Source organism: Misgurnus anguillicaudatus, chromosome 21, assembly GCF_027580225.2.
Source record: "Misgurnus anguillicaudatus chromosome 21, ASM2758022v2, whole genome shotgun sequence".
NCBI classification, from domain to species: Eukaryota; Metazoa; Chordata; class Actinopteri; order Cypriniformes; family Cobitidae; genus Misgurnus; species Misgurnus anguillicaudatus.
This window is the reverse complement of record NC_073357.2, coordinates 30,265,093-30,279,677: the sequence shown is the minus strand read 5'-3', so window position 1 is coordinate 30,279,677 and position 14,585 is coordinate 30,265,093. Positions and strand designations below refer to the sequence as shown.

Below are 14,585 nucleotides of genomic sequence, written 5' to 3'. Positions count from 1 at the left end.
CTTGCATAAGGCAGAATGGATTTGAATCCGTTTATCTGGCTACTACTTTCATGTGGCCAAGTGTAAATGGAATGGTTGTACCCAACTGGATAGCTACGATATGCGATCTATCAAGATGTATAAAAATGTATAACGCAAGCATGAAGTGTTAAAAAAATGACCACAGCTTCTAAATCAGTTGAGAAATTTCTGCCATGTACCTTGGTGGACTTTTTGCTGGTGGCAGATCCAGGTCTTGTGTTGCTGTTAAGCTGAGATGAGCTTGAGCTGATCAAATCGTCTTGATCATCATCGTCCTCATCATCCTCATCAAAGTTCATGCTACTGGAGATTCCTTTGAGCAAGAGAGGACATTAAAGTGATGATCAGGCTGAACACGAGGAAAGAACAGAAGCAGGTAAAAAGCAAACGTAAGGCACGCAGTGGAAAAAACTGTGCTCTGATGCCAAAAGAGCATACTGAATCTCATAGTCTGTTCAACACATGAGCAGTAATGAGTAGAAAAAGACAAATGGCTGTCTGCCATTCAGACCGACATGAACCAGAGTTGCACTAAAAATATTCCAGACATTAAACATCTCACAGAAGGAAGAGAGAGAGGCAGAAGCTGACTATAAATGCTTGACAGTCAATCTTATAGTGTTAGTTGCCATATGATATTACAGAAACATGATGATGTTATTTCATGTTAGGTGATCCGTAATATATTGAGGACTGGTGAAAATACTATCTGTCTCTCTCTCCACTCTGGTTATAGTCGGAGGACTATCACTATGTACCTTTCTTTAGCATGGTGACCCGTAGGTCCCGTTTGCCCTGTGACTGTGTGCTGCCCACTGCCTCCCCCTGGCCCTCTGCCTCGCTCTCCTGTGCAGGTGAGTGGCCCACGGTTAGGATCTGAATCTGGTTGCCCAGCTCCTGACCCTCATCCTGGAAGGCAGCGGGCCCATCAATTCCTGTGGCACCACCACAACACAGTAACACCATTAACTCAACTATACCAACCATCTTCATCCACTATGGTGTTACACAATTTAATGGTGTTCTTTGAAAACATGAACAAATGGAGACAGACATTCACTCTTTATGCATGAAGAATGAATTTAATTCTTTAGACTTTCAGCACCGCTTTCTATTTCGACTGGCGTAATTACTTTTGAATCTCGTTATAACACATACTGTACAGTAGCTTAATGCATGTGTCCTTTGAGATGAACTTTATTTGAATTTTATGTGCTGATGCTTTTAAGTGCCTTTGGGTTTTCAAGAATTTGCTAATCATCTATTTATAGATGCTCTTGTGTCAGCCTGGGCTTTATATTTCATTTCAATTAGTGATCATCACTAGTGGAGAACATACTGTCCTTTGTGCCTTAAGCTGAAAGTATAGTTCATTTATTTACGCGTACACCAGCGTACAAGTTAAAAATAATCTTTGTACTCTTTCTTGGTATAAATGTGGGTACTTCCTGAGGTATTCGCACAATTTCTCATAAATGTGACTCTGGACCACAAAACCAGTAAAAAGTCACAAGGGTATTTTTGTAGAAAAAGCTACATTCCATGGGTTAAAATAATAGATTTTCCTTTTATGCCAAAAATCCTTACACTGTAAAAAATACTTTGCTGCCTCAAAATTTTTTGTTGAATCAACTCGGATTTACAAGTCATTTCAACTTACTATTATTTATCTTGACTAGAGATGAGTTGTTATAACTACAGGTGAGTTGTTATCAAATTAAGTTGACTTTTCTTAACAATATTTTATAAGTTGTGACAACTCATTGTTGACTTGTAAATCTGAGTTGATTTAACAAAAAAATTTAAGGCAGCAAAGTTTTTTTTACAGTGTATAGTATATTATGTAAAGATCATGTTCCATAAAGATATTTTGTAAATTAACTACCATAAAAATATAAAAACTTAATTTTTGTAAGTGGATGCAGCAAAAGTGAAATCAAAATTGGCCAGAAAATCGCATACAAACTTCGCTTTGCTACCCGTTCCTTAGGGATTTCCCATTCAAGTTTGGTTGTTGTAAAAGCTTACAGCTTCCCCCATTTAGCCAACAACAAGGTCATTACACCGGCCAAATATTATCCTATCCTAACAAACCATAAATGAATGGATATCTTATTTATTTAGCTTTCAGATCATTTATAAATCTCAATTTAAAAAAAATTGACTGTTTTTTGGTCCAGGGTCACATATTCATTGACATATCCATTGTCAAAGTAGCTTGCACACGTTCCGGTCCCATTGTGTTTATACATGGATTTCTCGGCGATGTCATCACTGCTTGAATTGCGCACGCAACCGATAGGCAGAAATAAGAGACGTGTCTCGTGTTGTAGGCTAGAAGCGTTGTCTGTAAGTCAAAATGCCAAGGAGTTGTTGCGTGGTTAATTATACCAACAGAGTCAGTGCTAGGTGCCTGATGTCTAACATACCAGTAGATGCGGCTATTACATTACTAGCCTAACATGTTAATTCATACATGCATCACAGTAACACTGCAAAAGTAAAGACAGAAAAACAGCTCCAACTAAAATCAAGTTTTATTTATATACAAACAATAAAGAACGCTTCAATACTTAAGGTTGTCGTAGTAGCGGAAAAGCTCACCAATCTGGCTTTCTGCCTCTAAGATGCGCACGCACCCTCTAATGTTTGTAAACAGGAAACCTGTGTATGCAGTTTTCCTCGACTACCTTGTGAATCGATGCTCCCAGGGCACCTTGTGGATAACCTAATTACTGCAAAAAAAATAAAGTTGCATATGCAACCTGTGTGACCGCCGGTTACAAAAATCTGGTGTGTACAATATGTATAGTATGGTGATGACAAATTTCCGTCACCCACACTGTACACGGATCCTTGCGTACGAATTAAAAAGTGATTAATACCTAGGCCTTTAACCAAGCAGTGCAACAGGCTGTACAACTGCCCATATTAGAGCCTTCATCCATCTGTCCCTTAAGCCATACCTCTATTTATCTGTAAATCCATGTATCCATCAAGACATACCTCTATTCATCCATCCATCCATCAATGCATACTTCCATCCATGTATCTATCCATCTGTCTATCAATTTGTCCATTAAGTCATACCATCATGCATCTTTATATTCATCCATCAATCCACGCATCTATCCATCGGTCCATCTATCATCCATCAAGCCATAGCTCCATTAATTTGTCTATTCATTCATCCATGAAACATACCTCCATCCATCCAATTGTTCATCCATCTGTCCATCCATCCATCCATGTATCTATCCATCCATCTGTCCATCAATTCTTACATTAAGTCATACCTCCATGCATCTTTTTATTCATCCATCCATACACGCATCTATCCATCGGTCCATCTCTCATCCATCAAGCTGTAGCTCCATAAATCTGACCATCCATTCATCCATGAAACCATACCTCCATCCATCCATTTGTTCATCCATCTGTCCATCTATTCATACCTCCATCTATTTATCCATCCATGTATCTATCCATCTGTCCATCAATCCATCCATTAAGTCATACCTACATGCATCTTTATATTCATCCATTCATACACGCATCTATCCATTGGTCCATCTATCATCTATCAAGCCATAGCTCCAAAAACTGTCCATCCATCTATCCATGCATCCATCCATCCATCAAGCTATAGCTCCATAAATCTGTCCATCCATGAAACCATACCTCCATCCATCCATTTGTTCATCTATCTATCCATGTATCCATCCATGTATCTATCCATCCATCTATCCTTTCATCCATCCATCAAGCTATAGCTCCATCCATCCATCCATCCATCCATCCATCCATAAAACCAAACCTCCATCCATCCATTTGTTCATCCATCCATCCATTTATCCATCCATGTATCTATCCATACATCCATCAAGCTATAGCTCTATAAATCTGTCCATCCATTCATCCATGAAACCATACCTCCATCCATCTATTTGTTCATCCATCTGTCCATCCATCCATTTATCCATCCATGTATTTATCTATACATCCATCAAGCTATAGCTCTATAAATCTGTCCATCCATTCATCCATGAAACCATACCTCCATCCATCCATTTGTTCATCCATCTGTCCATTCATTCATACCTCCATCTATTTATCCATCTATGTATCTATCCATCTGTCCACCAATCCATACATTAAGTCATACCTTCATGCATCTTTATATTCATCCATCCATACACGCATCTATCCATTGGTCCATCTATCATCCATCAAACCATAGCTCCAAAAACTGTCCATCCATCCATCCATCCATCCATCCATAAAACCATACCTCCATCCATCCATTTGTTCATCCATCCATCCATTTATCCATCCATGTATCTATCCATCCATCCATCAAGCTATAGCTCCATAAATCTGTGCATCCATTCATCCATTAAACCATACCTCCATCTATCCATTTGTTCATCCATCTGTCCATCCATCCATTTATCTATCCATGTATCCATCCATCCATCCATCCATCCATCCATCAAGCTATAGCTCTATAAATCTGTCCATCCATTCATTCATGAAACCATACCTCCATCCATCCATTTGTTCAACCATCTGTCCATCTATTCATACCTCCATCTATTTATCCATCCATGTATCTTTTCATCTGTCCATCAATCATACCTCCATGCATCTTTATATTCATCCATCCATACACGCATCTATCCATCAGTCCATCTATCATCCATCAAGCCATAGCTCCAAAAACTGTCCATCATCATCCATAAAACCATACCTCCATCCATCCATCCATCCATACCTCCATCCATTTATCCATCCATGTATCTATCAATCGGTCCGTCCATTAAGTCATACCTCCATCCATCTCTACATTTATCCGTCCATCCATCTATCCATGTATCTATCCACCTGTCTATCTATCATTCATCAAGACATACCTCTATCTATCCATCCATCAAGACATACATTTGTCCATCTCTTAATCCATCCCTCCATCCATCTATCTATCTATCGTCCTTCAAGCCATATCCTCATAAATCTGTCCATCTATCCATTCATCGATCAATCCATACCTTTATCAATCTATCCATCCATTCAACAAGTTATAGATCCATCCATCCATCATTACCCCCTAATGTTTCTACCCATCTGTCCATTAAGCAATACCTCCATCCATCTCTAGATTCATCCATTCATTCATTCATCCATCCATCCATCCATCCAAGTTTTTTGCAGTCTAAATCCTTTTGCAGTTTAAAATCAGATTAAAATCTTCAGTTTTGTCTTCAGGGCATTTTGGGATTTTAACATTGTACACAAAGTACAGTAATGTTAACATCTGTGTTCACTCACACAGCGTTGTATTCAATCTATCATGACGAGTTTCACGGCCGGCACTCTCAACCATGTTTCCCCCAATTGCTCCCAAGGTGCTGCAATGACAGCTGAACACTGCTCCATGTGTGTGCAGTGACTTGCAGTACATCACATTGCAAGTATAGACTACCATACTTGACAATCACTCTCATAAATGTCAGTGTTTTTGCTTTGAAATGAATGTAATGCAATTCTGAACCCCACAGAAGCATGCATGTGTTGTTTTTGAATGTGTTATGCTGGGTAAATATTGGACAGAACACATGTTGAGTTACAGTTTTTCTCCATTGGTTTGGCTCATTTCTTGAAACAGAAATTACATTCTCAAAACTCTAAGATCATTTGGCAAAACAGTCTTACAGTTCAGCTCAACACTATAGCTCACTTGCAAAAGCTCATATATTTCCCAAAACTGTTCATTCATGCTTCAAAAATAAATTCCTTTTTCATATAAAGCATCAGTGCCACAAAAATGGCAAATATCCTTATCCTTGCTTTGGCTCATTTCTTGAAACAGACCGGACGTTCTCAACACTCTTGGCGCTTTTGTCAAAATAACTTGGATGGTTCGGCACAACACCATGGTTCACCTGCAAAAGCTCATACCTCTCCCAAAACCGTTCACTCATGTGTCAAAACTAAATTTCCTTCTCATTTAAACAGTCAATGCCCCCAAAATGCTTTATCTCTTTGGCATTGTGTAAGCACTGCAAGTCAAAATGTTTAGATGTTTTGTCACTATGGCAGAGGACCATTGAAATATACCTTATGTCCACATTTCAGTCTTAGCCCAGTCCTTCATTGACAATGGTTACTGTACTGTTTTTTGTCTAGCTAACAGAATACAATTGTGTATAAAACTGAAAAAAAAAAAATAGGATTTTAGGGTAAGAGTAGCCTCCAAGGTTTGACACCACACATTGCACTCACACTGCCAAGGAAATTGTAACCACTTTTATTCACACACAAAGTAACTTCCATACACCAGACCAAAAAGAAAATATATAAAGCATAATATACTCTAATATAAACACAAAAAACAATGAAAATTATATGCAGCCTACAGTGCTGTAAATAATGCGGGAGTTTCAGAACTAACATTTCTTCACTGGTCGCTGTCCTCACCCTTCCTCTCCTGGCCACCATCCTCACCCTCCTGACCATCCACACGCTGCTGTCTGTCTGGCCACAGATTCTCATCCACATCACAGTGTATATTCTCCCTTGCAATGCAACGAGGGAACAAAACAGCTTGCATGTCGCAACCATCCCCTACACTGATCTCCTGTAATATCCTAACATGCAGCGTTCATCATGGAGCAGGGACCTTTGATTTTGAGCCCTATGCTCATATATCTCCACCTCCCAGAGGAGAAAAACTCAATAGGATTGAGGAAAGGAGAGTAAGGTGGTAGGAACACCATGACCATCCTTGGATGAGTAGTGAACCAGTCCCTGATTAGCAGGCCACGGTAGAAATTCACATTGTCCCATACAATGACATATTGTGGTAGGTGAGGCCCGACGAGACCTTTCTCATTTTGAGGGATCAAATCAAACTGAAGGCGGTCCAAGAAGATGAGGAGCATCTGTGTATAGTATGGGCCAAGACTGGGGATGTGAGTGGCCACACCATTCTCAGATATGGCATCAAACATAGTAATATTGCCCCCTCACTGGCCTCGGACATCCACCATGGCCCGGTGGGCAATAATTTTATGGCCACGTCTTCGGCCCTTGGCCAGGTTGAAGCCAGCTTCATCCACAAACACGAGGATGTGAGGGGCCTCGTTTCCTTCCAATGCCATTATTCTCTACAAAAGCGTAAACTCCTACTTTGTTAGTCAAGTTTTAGTTTTCCCTGACTGTCAATTGCTGTAATAAATTTATCAAATGTTCAAAGCATTCATATATGTTATTCATGGTATTATGTTCTTGACTCATTTTGCCAATTGAACAGACTATTGTGCATGTGATGACTTATACAATGAAATAACGCTGACACATTTTGGAGTAAACAACCATTAGACTGAGAATCAACCAATCAGTTTAGATCAACAAGATCTATTCACTTGGAAATTCTGCTAAATGTAGGCTAACTGTACTTAATCAGTTGCAAAGATGTACTGAGCTATTGAGACATGTACTTAGATATTTGCAATTTGATGAAATGAATGAGAAATTCAATTCTGTTGTGAACACTTGCCACGTGGTTTGGAGGTTTGTCCATGTTGTTTTGAGAATGTGGTTTCTGTTTCGGGAAATGAGCCAAACCAATGGAGAAAAACTGTAATACATAAACCTTTGCTGGGTTGTTTTCATGTATTTATTTATAATCCTACATGTTTTTTTCCAGTATTTACCCAGCATTGGGTTAAAAACAGGCCAGCAGAATTTAGCCTGAACGCAAAACAATAGAGTTTTAAAGGTATGAATATGACAGTATAAAACCAACCTTATTCTCTATGTCTAAAACCAGGGCCTTACAATGAACACTTGCCAAGTGCCAAACGCAATAAACCATGTCAATCGGCAGTTGGTTGGTGACATTTTTATAAATTCTAGGCACAGCGCTAACAGATGTTGTGAAACATCATGCAGTGCTGCACAGACCAATCAATGATTATGACATCAAGATTTAGGGAGAGCGAGTCAAGAACAGTGCTTATGAATCGCTCTCGTGGTACTTCAACATCATAATCAGGTGACTCCGCACAGCGGATGTGTGAGGTGTTTGCCAACCTGTATGTATTTGCAGTAGCTGAAACGACCCTAAAAAGGGTGCAATTTGAGCTCATATAGTTGATGTCAGGTTTAATTGTTGGTCAAAAATATGTGACTCTGGACCACAAAACCAGATTTGAAAATTTGAATAAATAAGCTTTCCATTGATGTATGGTTTGTTAGGATAGGACAATATTTGCCCGAGATACAACTATATGAAAGTCTGGAATCTGGGGGTGCAAAAAAATCTAAATATTAAGAAAATGACCTTTACAGTTGTCCTTAGTAATTACATCCACTCATAAAAATCAAGTTTTGATATTTTTAAATGTATATAACATCTTCATGGAACATGATCTTTACTTGGCATAAAAGAAAAATCAAATAATTTTGATCCATATATTTTTGGCTTCTGCTACAAATATACCCGTGCTACTTAAAACTTGCTTTGTGGTCCAGGGTCCCAAATGATGTTTCATTGTGATTTTAGCATGTGATTTTAGAGATATTTGTCTTCTCCACCAGCAGATAAGACTCTAGTCTTGCATGTTTAAAATCATTCCCCGGAGGCGTCCCAAATATGACTGCCTATTTCTGTGGATTCCCCAAAAAGAACTTTGATTTCGCTAAAAAAAATTCAGATAAACTACAACGCATACAGTAGCTGGGTTTCCATCCAAACATGAAGCAAATCTTTTCAAAATGTGCAAAAAACGAAAAACAATAAATGCTAATTAGGTGCGTTTTATTCAAGTTGTTTGAGCGAATGACCGTGGTATTGGTAACCAACCGTAAACAAAACAAAGCACGCTTGGAAAATGGAGACAGGCCTGTAGTCATGATGGGGCAAGTTAAAGAGCACCTATGGTCCGATTCACGAATTTACATTTTCTTTGTGTATAAGTGTATATTTATGTTAACGATATGCAAAAGGTGCAAACCCCAAAGTAAACGATGATGCGAGTTATCGTCTCCAAAGTAAATCTCTTTTCTTGGACTACAACAAACACACTGATTGTAGACAACAGTTTACTTCCTGGGATTGGTGATGTAGACACAACATTATCATAATTCCTCCCGCTTGGACTCACAGCCTGTAAGTTAACTGCTGTCAGCATTGCATTGTGACCAAATCTTTCAAACATGGTAAGTGCGTCACATTTCCGGCTGATGTCAGAGGTATTCAGGCCAATCACAACGTACAGGTTAGCAGGCGAATCAGGAAAAATGCGCATAAAATCATGGTGATGGAAACAAAGCTAGTGTCACCTATTTCAACTTCTCTTTATTCTTTTCATTGCACTGTTGTCTAGTTAATAACCATGTCCCGTGTTTGGTCAAATGCAAAAACCTCTTCTTCATTCTTAAGCATTACTATTAGCGCCATAGCTATTTGACTATTGAGCTCTACTCTGTTTCTACAGCAATAGCCAGGCCATTACAATGACAGAGAGGCAACATTTCTCTAATTTAAGAATGTTTATGTCTTGTTTGATGAAGGCTGCAATAGGTCATCTCAGCACAGCTCTTAGCAGGCTGACAGCAGCTGTTCCTATAAGCAGCATTAGAGGTTTTCTGTGTTCTTTGAGAAAGGATTGGCAGCGGTGCATCGTTTCTGTCTCTCTCTAGGGGTGTGTTCATTAAGGCCGTGCACCATGTTGTCGGTGGCTGAGGAAGTCTTGAAAATCCTCAACACGCTGACAGATCACAGAGAGAAGAGTTCAAAGGAGGGGAAGTGAAATACAAAAACGCAGTACGAAGAACATGAAGAGATTATGGATAGCCGCGGTATCTTAAACAAATACACCACACGAAAGATGGCAATTTGCAGTATTTGCTATTAAACTCTAATAATGAGCTTTAACTTCATAATGTTCATTTATTTATTTTTCAAATTTAAAAGCAAATTAACTCTAAGTGCTGTCCTGCTGATAATCTTTCACATAAAATTATTACCGTGCATGTCTGACCAAAGAAAATCATTTCATGCATTTTTATGTTCTGCCAGTAAAAAGTACTCAAAAATGTCACTCAATTGGAAGTACAAGTACTGGGTGTAAGACTATTTAAGACCGGCAGAAATTTCATAATAAATGTCCACAGACTTATGCTGGAAAAACATTTACTGTATGTTGTCAGTTTGCTGTATCCAATTGTGTTCAATTTTCAGTTCAAAACAATGTTTGATTTTGACGTCGAATCAACGTCAGATTTTGACGTCGGATCAACGGCGGATTTTGACATTGGATTTTGATGTCAGATGAACGTTAGATTTTGATGTCAGATCAACGTCGGACACTGACATTGGATCAACGTCAGATTTTGACGCGGATCAACTTTGGATTTTGACGTCAGATCACCGTTGGATTTTGATGTTGGATCAACGTTGGATTTTGACAACGGATCAACGTCGGATCCTGACGTCGGATCAATGTTGGATCTTGATGTCGGGTCAACGTCGGATCTTGACATCAGATCAACGTCGGATTTTGACATTGTATTTTGATGTTGGATCAACGTTGGATCCTGACGTCGGATCAGCGTCGAATTTTGACGTTGGATAAACATCGGATCCTGACGTCGGAGCAACGTAAAATTTTGACGTCGGATCAACGTCGGATTTTGATGTCGGATCAATGTTGGATTATGACGTCAGGCCAAAGTTTGGTTTTGACGTCAGGCCAAAGTTTGGTCTTGACGTAAGACCAAAGTTTGGTTTTGACGTCAAACCAACGTTGGGTCTTGACATCGGATCAATGTCTGATTTTGACGTTGGATTTTCACTTCAATACCCAATGTTGGGCAGATGTCAAGGTGAATTAAGTACAGTTATCAAGTAAAATTAGTCAAGTACTTTACACATCTGCATTCTGCCTCAAAACTGACATGCTCTACTTTGTCCATTGAAGTGGGTAGCATTTGCTCTATGTCACAGTAATGAATAATATCCTACTTGTCAGATTATTTTGGCAGAAGGGACGTTCTCATTGTAGAAAATATTTTATTGGATAAATGGGTTCAAAAGATTGTTAATTTTGTACATGTCCTCAAAACTATCACAGACCTGGAAGAAATTGTGACACTGCCTGTGAAATCCAGACTGAAGCCACATAATCTGATTAGAACACAATGTCACAATCTAAGACATAAAATAACTATTTAGCAACATTTAAAAAAAAAAGCTGACAGCATTGTGTTGTCACTGTACACATCGGCTGACAAAACCCACAATGCAAACTTTGATGAATATGTCAAAAAGACTGTGCTGACAGAAAAAGATGGACAGATATAGAAACAACCAAGTGAGAAAGAATAGAAAAGCAAAAAGAATTCATCCATTGCAGGAAAAAAAATAATATAAGCTGTGGGCACATCTGCCTGTCTGCATTGCCCCAAAACGTTTCCAGACTGTCATGAATGACACATGTGAATATCCCGTGAAAATGTTTTTATAAGTAATGCTGACAATACCACAAACCGAATCGCTGGATGACACAAACATCCCTCACACAGACACACAGACAGATTTTCGTGCACATGCTGAGCCTGGCTGTTAACGGGCTTCTCAGCTGACCTTTCTGCTTGGCCTTTTTCTCCTTCTTGGCGCTGCCAGTCTGAGGAGTGGAGGTAGGCGGCTTGGTTTTTTTTGCCGAGCGGGGGGCCTGAACCTCCGCTACAGCTTTAACCTCTTCCTGCTCCGCTTCTTGCACTAAATGAGGAGGTATGGGAGCCGACGGAGAACAGGTGCAGAGAAGACAGAGTGAGAGAATAAACAAAGGAAAGAGAGGACAATAAAGAGAAGGGTTAAAATGAATGAAGGAGAGGCAAGAAAGTTAGCAAAGATATGGCCTTCACAAAGCAGACGTTATTCGGTGTTCACACTTGAAATGGCCGCAAGCACAAAATGAAAACTACGACTCCAACACAGAATGCAATATTAATTGAAGGGTATACAGCAGCTGTCAGAGCAACTGTGAAATGAAAGCTTTAAGGCACATTCATTCCTTTTCACAGTCTGGTCTTTTCAAAGCAATGACTTACAACAAGACCTAAAAAACTGTCATCTTTTACTCATATCAAACCTGTATGCCATTATTTTTCTGTGGTGCACCAAATTATCATGACAGTTCTTTAAATATTCAAAAAAATGTCTGATAAAAGCAGTCCAGTGCTATATTCCTAGCCTTATGAAGCATAGCTACACGTGGACTGTTAAAGAACACACGTTTCCATAAAATTCTGTAAAATTCAACAGAAATTGTGTTTTGTGTGCATTATGCATCAGATGTTTAGCTAGTGGTCCATGGGAGTCTAGGCTACTATACTGTTGTTTGTATAAAAAGAGGTAGAATTTATGAAACAATTTTTGGTCCATAAGAAAAAACTCCATACAGGTTTGAAATGGCATAAACAGTGTCAATACCAACTGAATTGTTTGAGTAAAATATTCCCTTGTCAATGTTATTTTCAAGGAACTGTTGTGCTTTCTTTAGGAAACAAATGAAACAAATGCATAAAGCTTCACAGTGTACTCAGGAATGAATCTCATCCATGCTGCAGCTTAAAGATTTGAAAATAAATGCCTGTCAGATAAAATAAAGGACAAGTGATGAATGGTTTAGTCATGGAAAATATATTTATTTAACCACCCCATGGCACATAGGGGATTTATTACATAACTAATAAATCAATAATAGCTTATTCTAAAATGAAAATAATCTTGACAAACTATATATCATTGGAAAACTCTACGGGTGTAGTCTTCATATTTATCAAATTTTTGCAAAATGAATGATGTAGTGAGAGTCATTTTGTAAAATATCATGGGCCCACCTACATATTTATAACACTGATGTCGTACTCTAAAATAATCTTGACAAAATATTTATAGTTGGAAAGCATATCTTTTTGCACTAATAATAATGCAATGACAGTAATGTATCAATTTGTGACAAGAGTATGCAACAAACCAATGACACATAGTGGCCATTGTTGGTAAATCTACTAAAGATGTGATTTACTTTTGTGTGAAACATTTAAATTTTATAGATTTTTAATAAAAAATATAAAAAATGTTGTTTATTAAAATAAATGTACTGCTATAACTACAGTATTTTGTATTTAATATTAAAGGATTAGTCCAGATAATTTACTTACCACCATGTCATCCAAAATGTTGATATCCTTCCTTGTTCAGTTGAGAAGAAATTATGTTTTTTGAGGAAACATTCCAGGATTTGTCTCCTTTTAATGGACCGCAACACTTAACACTTAACTCAGTTTGCTAGCTGGAGCCATTCACTTCCAGAATTTGTGCTAAGCTAAGCTAGTGGGGGCTATAAAGGTTATAAAGATAAAGGTATGTATGGACTTACCTAACTCTAGGGGATACGGTGAATAAGCTAAATTCCCAAAATCTGGGCGTGTTTCTTTAAGTGCTGAGTTAAGTGTTAAGGCTTTGGGGTCCATTAAAGTCCATTAAAATGAGAAAAATCTTGGAATGTTTTTCTCAAAAAACAGAATTTCGTCTCGACTGAACAAAGAAAGACATCAACATTTTTGATGACATTGTGGTGGGTAAATGATCTGGATTTTTTTAAGAAAATGGACTAATACTTTAACACAACTCCAGACCAAGATTATGCTTATACTTATAATAATGAGTTATACTGATTTGACAGTGAATATTACCTTTTTGAGTGGAGGTGACAGTTAAGGGGTTAAAAGAACTGTTTAACGATTCAAGCGTTGAGACACCGAGAAAACATCAAATGGAACTGACAAACATGATGTACAGAGGATAAAGTAACATGCAGAAAATAATAGTCAATTGTAACTCAAAGACTGAAGCTCAGGGTGGACTAAAGCCAAGGATAATCCCTCTTTCCTGGGACTCTGAGGAAAACACTATAAATTATTCATTATACAATGTACTGCTAGTATCCACAGATATTCCACTCTTTCAACAACTGAATTTAGGGTCAAGAGGAATCTGGAATGTTGTAATCAGCACGAAATGCATAATACGATTACAGTATGAAGATTTACACATTTTGTAGGCTGTCACCTATAAGAAAAAGGAGTTTACGAATTCGTATACATTTTGTAACATTCTTACACTGGTTCTTACACTTCTTTCTGAAATACTCAATATTAGTAAAAGAAAACTGTATAATCCAAAACAATCATATAAAGATTTTTATATGATGATGAATTACACTATCATGCAAGCAGATGGGCACCAAAAAACAGAAGGAAAAGAAAGAAAGAAAAACCAAATATAGTTTTGTTATGAGCTCATGGTAGTGTACATGAAGATCAATCTGTTGTTAAACACATTAATATGGATCTACAAACCAACAATAATTCTTTATTGCCTGTGCTGTTTTACCATCATCTCTAATGGCAAACAGAAATACGTCATGATAATGTGACACAGAATAATATTTGCACAGATCATTTAAAACAAGTCAAGAGCTCTGACACCA

At 38.1% G+C, this 14,585-nt stretch overlaps 1 protein-coding gene across 4 annotated transcripts in view; it reads right to left on the bottom strand.

Moving 5' to 3' along the window:
- The window catches only part of tub (TUB bipartite transcription factor), a 113,348-nt gene that overhangs the window by 15,225 nt on the left and 83,538 nt on the right, over window positions 1-14,585 (bottom strand). For 2 of the 4 annotated variants that reach the window (XM_055201733.2, XM_055201736.2), the window contains exons 4-6: window positions 11,672-11,806; window positions 780-956; window positions 201-334 (exon numbers count right to left, since the gene is read on the bottom strand). In XM_055201733.2, the coding sequence (XP_055057708.2) occupies window positions 201-334; window positions 780-956; window positions 11,672-11,806 (446 nt within the window). The remainder of the gene's footprint in view (window positions 1-200; window positions 335-779; window positions 957-11,671; window positions 11,807-14,585) is intronic. The other 2 variants (XM_055201739.2, XM_055201738.2) reach the window with 2 other exon arrangements.